Source organism: Ascidia mentula, chromosome 5 (assembly GCF_947561715.1).
Source record: "Ascidia mentula chromosome 5, kaAscMent1.1, whole genome shotgun sequence".
NCBI lineage: Eukaryota > Metazoa > Chordata > Ascidiacea > Phlebobranchia > Ascidiidae > Ascidia > Ascidia mentula.
Genome location: NC_138570.1, coordinates 17027767 through 17034975, shown reverse-complemented (window position 1 = coordinate 17034975; position 7209 = coordinate 17027767). Strand labels below are relative to the sequence as shown.

General features: G+C 40.6%; 1 protein-coding gene across 1 annotated transcript; it reads left to right on the top strand.

Annotated features, from left to right (window-relative positions):
* Window positions 1-321: 321 nt before the first annotated feature.
* Window positions 322-1865, top strand: LOC145901785 (lysozyme g-like). Its single transcript, XM_082989579.1, has 4 exons — window positions 322-575; window positions 806-919; window positions 1061-1143; window positions 1527-1865. The coding sequence occupies exons 1-4, from the start codon at window positions 401-403 to the stop codon at window positions 1800-1802; spliced, it is 648 nt and encodes a 215-aa protein (XP_082845705.1). The 5' UTR covers window positions 322-400; the 3' UTR covers window positions 1803-1865.
* The last annotated feature ends 5344 nt before the right edge of the window (window positions 1866-7209 follow it).

Here is a 7209-nt window from a genome sequence, read left to right as displayed (position 1 = left end):
TTAGTCATTATCAAGGCGCGTATTTTTATTCATATGATTTTTGTTTTTACTGAAAAATTCTTTCGCTGACTGCGAACTGCTTAACCAACAGGTTGTCGAGTCATGGATAAGTCTTATGTTAATGATTCCAGGTGGATTAGGTTTATTTTCTAGGTTGTGATAATTTTTTGGAAAACTTTGTTTGGTGAAATTTCAATATCGGAAAAGGCTTTTGCCACATAATTTGCAACTAATTAAAATTTTGCACCAGACAAAGAGGTTTGCAATCACAGTGCAACCTAACTTCCTCATTGCTCACACCAGCTGCGTGGCCAGGAAGTTGTTACGTTAGAAAGCTTGACTGTTAGATTAATTCACACCTGACTCGGGAGTTGAGTTGATAGATTACCGCTCTATAACCATGAACATTTTCTTGCTAATGCTCTTGGTTGGACTTTCCTGCACCGAAAGTAAGTTGTTGGTGGAAGTACAAAAATACGGTGTTGGCTTCCATGGAAAGTACGGCAACATCGGTAACCTTTCTCCAACCGGAGCTTCTTGGAAAACAGCAAAAAGTGACAACTTAACTTACGACGGTTTGTTCGTTTCGCTTTAATTACTTTAGCAGTTTGTGTTTACTGTGGTGCGAACAGCATGGAGTTGATAACTTTGAATAAGAAAGACAACGCTAATACCATTATACAATACCAGCAGGATTGTTCGAAACGTCTTCCTAAGAATGGTCAGCATATTGGCTTTTGGCTGCACAAAATGTTTTACTCCCTTCAATCACTTTGCTTTTACAGTAGTATTTTTTTCAATGCAGGGGTTCCGGCCTCCTATGAAATGGCTTCAGCAGATCTTACCGCAATGAATAGATACAAGTCAATCATACTAAGGGCAGCCACAAGCAGTTACATGGACCCCGCTGTCATAGCAGGTATTTTAATCGCCTCCACAGTATGATTCTGTCTGTATTTACTATGACACCAACCAACCCACGTTCGCAATGGTTATAAACAAATTATTCATTAGGTCGATGTGTGTTGAAATTTGCATTGGGAATGTTTTCATGTTGCAGGAATCATCAGTCGTGAAAGTCGGGCCGGAAAGGCATTGGTGAACGGCTGGGGTGACCATGGAAACGCCTGGGGTTTGATGCAGGTAATGTGACATTTGCGAACAAAAAAATGGTATGAATCGGATACTTAGAAGATACAAATTTACATAAAAAAAATACAAAATTAACACCGAAAAGGTCGTACGAACAAACCTGTGTTGCAAATGCATGGCGCCCTGCTTGAAATTTTAAACACAGAAAAGTTGATCGTAAGAGTTAAAAACCCTTATTTTCGTTTGATTTGTAGACATTCTTGATAATCTAAATGATCTTACACTCGAAATCTGGCACTTTACAGTTTTACGCATATCTCACATCAAATAATCAATATAATAATGTTTGTGTGCTGTTCTATACGAAGGTACTGTGCATGTTTTCTGCATCGTAACACATCTTTTGTCAACGTCAAGAATCTTTTGTGTTACAGATTGACAAACGATATCACAAATTAAAAGGAGATTGGAATTCTCTGACCCACGTACTCCAAGGCACACAGATCCTGATCAACTTTATTGTTCAAGTCCAAGCAAAATTCCCCACCTGGAGAGTTGATCAGCAACTGCGAGGCGGAATTGCTGCTTACAACTTTGGCATTCGCAACGTTCGCTCCTGGGACAAACTGGATAAAGGAACAAACCATAATGATTACTCTAATGATGTCGTTGCTAGGGCTCAGTTTTTTCGCCAGAATGGATACAATTAAATAATATTTGTCGAGTATATAAGTCTTTGTTTGTGAGAAAATTTGTGTGATTGAACATGTCGATTTAACTCTTCGATTTAGCAAGTTATCGGTTGCAAATTTGGAAATCACTACTGTAATTTTAACATTGTCGATGCTGTCAAACTAAACGCGTGTAAACAAAGCTTCCAGAACACAAAATATCTGAGTCAACCTCCGAAAGTGATTGTGGCCGTTTCTTCTTAAAATATAGTTTTAATAATGGGAAATTCATTGGAGTAGAATTTCAATAAACGGAAACCATTCCCAATAGAATGTGTTTACACAATGTGAGTAGTATAGGCTCGCCATGAAGATGCAGCAATAGTTCCTCGGATGTAGGTCTTCCTCCGATAAGGTCCTTGGCTCCGAAAAATGTCCCCCTCCTCCTATCAGATCTTTAGCTCCGAGCCCGCTTCTCCGCTAAAATAGAGCCCTTTTAGCTTTCGGGCTTCACGCTTTCGGGCTTCCGCAAGAGTTCTGAGAAAGTCGGGTGTGTGTGTGAGAGGCATGTGGTTTGAGAATTAAAGATAAATTTGTGTGAAATTAGATTAAAATTAGAGCTTTTTTTTCCGCCACTGTGTGTAGGTGAGAATAAATGTTAACCAGTGGGGAGTGTTCAATTCTCTAATGCAGTGTGATTTCATCGGTGTTTAACAGGTAAGTTTCGTAACATGTTTTTTAGGTCAATTGTTGTGATCGCTTTCACATGATGGTGTAATATGTTTTCTTGAAAGAATATGCGGTTGTTCCTGGTTTTGTGGCGGAAGGAATTGAAAGCAACATGTTAATTTTTGATCGCTTTCACATGATGACGTAATATATTTTCTTGAAAGAATATGCGGTTGTCCCTGGCTTTGTGGCGGAAGGAATTGAAAGGAGTATGTTAATTTCTAAGCTGTTGAGTGTTTTCGTGCTTATTAATTTTGAAAGCATGCGTGTGGCATTTTCAAAACTGTCAAGTGTTTTTCCCGCGCAACTACCTCTCCCCTGTTGAACAGGAATGTTTTTCTTTTAGGGGGAAAAATAGGGTTGTGTCATTCCACCTACTGGAAGTTGGATGAATTTATGGCGATGTAGCAATGGCGTTATCATCCCCAAGCTGTTTCGCGGGAAGTGGTGAAACCCGTTATCAATAGCCTTCTGAATCCCTTCCTTGTTTAGATTCACGTATGTGTTATTGTTGGAAAATAGTGTTTTATCATTCATACTACCGGGAATTTAGATTGATTTCTTGCTTTGTTCACAACCGATTTCACATTAGCTAGGGAAGCCGTTCATGAGCTGTAGTTGGCGGGAGAAATCTGTTAGAAGAAGGTGATTGCACCATTTCATGGGTATGAAAGTAAACGGAAAAAAGTTCGGCTATAAAAAAAGTTTCACCACGTGTTTCGTTCAATTCGGAAGTTGGAATACGTGCTGGTGCGTTCAGTTTTGGGTATAATGGAAAACGCACAGCGTATGTTTGTTTGTCCTAATTGTCAAACGAAATTTTGGAATGAAGCACAGTTATCCAGACACGTCCTTCTCTGTGACGTCGAGAACGTGTGCGAACACTGTAAAAAAAGGTATTTTGTTACATTGTTTTGTGTTTTCTGTGTCGTTTTTTTGTTACGATATTTGTTTATGTTACAGCTTTAGTACCAAGAACAACTTAAAGCGTCACGTAAAGCAAAGTTGTACCAAGTTGCAGTATCCGCAAAAATCTCTACAAACATTTGCGAATGCTGAAACTCACACGGAGGAAGTGGAGACAATCGACAGTCAAGCGAATGCGGGGCGCGCGAAATGTGTGAAACGATTGAGGTAAAGTATAATTGATGAAATAAAAAAACAAAACTTATGTCTTTCGTAATGTTGTCTAGGTGTGAAAACGGACCACCGGCAGAAGAAGAACCATGTAACATTGACACCAACACTGCAAAAAAAATTAGGTTGTAAGATATTTGTGTGATTTTTTTGTCCGTTATAACAATAGTTTTTCTGTTAGATCTGACGAAACAAAACATGGTACTTCCAGTATTGGTCAAGCTGTTGATCTATTAATTGGTGAAACTACCAAGTCGCCGAATACAGATTTTTCTGCACAGGACGTAATGTAAGAAAAAAGATTCTTTGATGGAAAAAAACAAAAAAAATAAAAAATGTTGTACATTGTTTTGTAAGGTTTTTGCTACAAGGCAACGGCGAAAGCTGCGGTGACGAAACTTTTTTTTTCGGAGAAGGTCAGAATGTTTCAACACAGACCGAGAATGGATTTTTAAACACTCCACAATACATAGAATGCAGAACACCGAGTGAAAGCGTTCCTCACGAGTTCCCCGTTGAAAGGTGACAAATAAAAAAAATACATATTTTCGAAGTTTAATTCCCCTTTGTGTCGCAGTTCTGACCCCTTTTTTGTGGAATTGGGTCCAACACTACATCCTGAAACATCGGAGACTGCTGAAACAACAACTTTGATGAATCAAGAGAGGTTTGTATAAGCGCGCGCCGGATCATGCAATACAATTATTTCTATTTTGTCGTTTATTCTTACAGTCAGTTGGATGTCTCTCGGTGCTCTGAAGACTCGGAATTTACACTTTCTCAGATCATAGCCTGCGACGAACTATGGTAACCACTTGTTTGTTTGTTTTTTTGTTTTAGAACCTGAGTAAGTTTTTTTTTCTTTGGGTGGTGAAATCATCTGCTATAGGTAACTTTTTTTCTTTTTTTCCAGCGACGAAGACTTGCGTAAAGATGAAGAGAGTGAAAATGTTGTTTCCTATTCACCCGAGACTTCAGAAGAGCGGAGAGAAGTGCAGAGGGGTAGGTGCGTGTTTTGTGTACATTCTTATCTCTGTAGCAGACCACTGAAACGGTTTGTGTTTGTTCTCAGTGGAAGAAGCGGCGAAGGAACTGGTGGAGGCGATACAGGGTTGCGATCCGTTGCGCCTTCATCCCGGTCTGACTTTGACGACCGCAGCGCTGTTATCAGCAGCCATCTGGTATCTGACAATGGGCGAGCAATCCAAAACTTCCAAAGACGAGGGAAACTGACGAGTGTTTATAATTACCGCCTTCCGCTTGACTGGGCTAGAATTGGTGACATTGTCGATGACATATTATCCGCAAGAAGTGAAAGATTTCGTATTAATGCTGGTTTTGGGTTTACCCTGGAAAATCACTCGGGGGAAACACGTTTTTTTCACTCGTCACCTAATAATTTCCAAGTCTTCCTAGCGCCTTATACAGTTCGCACGCGTGATGAGTTGTTAACGTTTTTCGCCGCTTTGCGAGATGTGGATGTTTCAGAAAAAGTTCGATTGGAACGACCGGATACTTCTTGGAAAGTTAAGGAGGTTTTAAACGTCACCCTGTATGTATATTATTTGTCATCGCCGCTTATTGGTCATGGTGTCGAATTGCCTCTGTACGTCGCACGAAATACAGGACTGCGTGCGCTGAACAAAACTCCCGACGGTCGTCGTCTTTATGGGGATAATTTGTGCTTTTTCAGATGTCTTGCGCTGTTTTTGAACCCAAACCTTGTGAAAGGGGTTAGTACTAAAGCACGTGAACTGTGTCAACAATTCTCACAGCACGTTGAGCAAAAAAGCGCTATTTTTCCCGGTGTGACATTGGAAGACTTACCCAATTTGGAGAATTTTTTTCAAGTCAACATAAATGTCTTTGAGTTAATGCCGGGAGAACAATCGAAATGTAAACTCAAATGGCGAAGTGTAGCCCGTCTAAGTGAGAAGCATGATCCAATTTTAAACCTCAACTTATTCCAAACCCACTTCAGTTTGATCCACGACCTAAACAGATACTGTTCAACATACTGCTGTCGGGTTTGCTTAGCTTCGTTCACACACCGTGTAAACTGTGCGCAGCACCAAGCCACCTGCACTATGCTAACGAAAGAAATTTATAAGTTTGGGTATTTTTCTTCTCCGAAAAGCATGGCCGAAAGACTTGCAGACGCCGGGGTCGTGGTTGATTTATCGATGAACATGTCCCCATTCTTCGTTTGCTTTGATTTCGAAAGTTATTTCTCTACTGCGAGTCTTCCCCCTGCGGCGCCCAAAACCAGATATGTAGCCGAACACTTACCTTTGAGTGTGTCGCTTTGTTCTTCTGTCCCGGGGTATGAAGCACCGCGGTGTTTGGTGTCGGAAGGAAGCAGTCAGGAGTTAGTCGAACGCTTTGTTGGTTACTTGCATGAAATTCGAAACGCCAGCTCAAAGATCTTGCTTCAGCGTTTTTCGGGCGTCATCAGACAGTTGGAGACAATTGTTCGAGACAGTTGTGAACGTGAAAAATGTGATCGTGAAGAGCACCCGTTGTCCAAACTGCAGAGTGACTTGAATCTTTACCTAACCAATACCACTGTGATCTCTTTCAATGGCGGTTCATATGACTTACAACTGATAAAGCGATTTTTGTTTCCCGCTTTGTTAAAAACCGATAAGATTTTGAATGTGGTGAAACGGAACAATCAATATTTGTCTATAAAAACAAGGTGTTTCGAATTTCTGGACTTGCGGAATTACGTGGCGGCAAACTGCTCATACGACAAGTTGTTGCGCGCGTTTGAATGCAAACAACTGAAGGGTGATTTTCCTTACGAGTACATGACAAATATTGAGAGATTAAATGAAACTTGTTTACCTTCACAAGAATCTATCTACAGTTCTCTTCATCGATCTACAATTTCAGATGAGCGTTATCAGAGCTGTTTAGAAACTTGGCGGTCTGAAGGCATGACATCACTCAAAGATTATCTCATTTGGTATAACAACCGTGACGTGATGCCTTTTGTAGAGGTAGTTTCGAAACTCTCCAATTTTTACAAGACGCTTGGAGTAGAACCGTTTAAACAGGCTCTTTCCGTTCCCGGCGTAACTCTAATCTATTTGTTCAAAACAATGGATCCAAACATAGGAATTCCACTTTTCGGTGAAAAGTTTAAACACATTTTCAACCTGGTCCGTCAAAATATTGTCGGCGGACCAGCTATCATTTTCCATCGCTACCACGAACGCGGACTTACCGCAATACGTTCAGTGAAATACGAGGTTGAAGCTCGTCTTTGTCAAAGTGTTATTGGTTGGGACTGCAACGGATTATATGTTTGGGCTATGTCCCAGCATCATGGGACATCGTTTTTCACGGTTCTCACCTATGAGAGCGATTCAGACCATTTTACGGTCTCCCATTCTTCCAGACACGGTCACCTTGCTCGTATATGGTTGGAATTTTGTTCAGAAAAGGACAAGGTTTTCATTCAACATCACTTCAACGGCGGGGAATCTCGTATTGGCAAGCGGAATATTCCAGTAGATGGGTATTGTCACGCGGAAAAAAGAATCTATCAGTTTTTCGGGTGCTACTATCACGGCTG

Excerpts from the sequence above, each read along its gene's own strand:
- LOC145901785 (XM_082989579.1), top strand. The coding sequence starts at position 401 with ATGAACATTTTCTTGCTAATGCTCTTGGTTGGACTTTCCTGCACCGAA. Across the intron at positions 576-805 it reads TGACAACTTAACTTACGACG|GGGTTCCGGCCTCCTATGAA; the intron begins GTTTGTTCGTTT and ends TTTTCAATGCAG. Across the intron at positions 1,144-1,526 it reads ACGCCTGGGGTTTGATGCAG|ATTGACAAACGATATCACAA; the intron begins GTAATGTGACAT and ends TTTGTGTTACAG.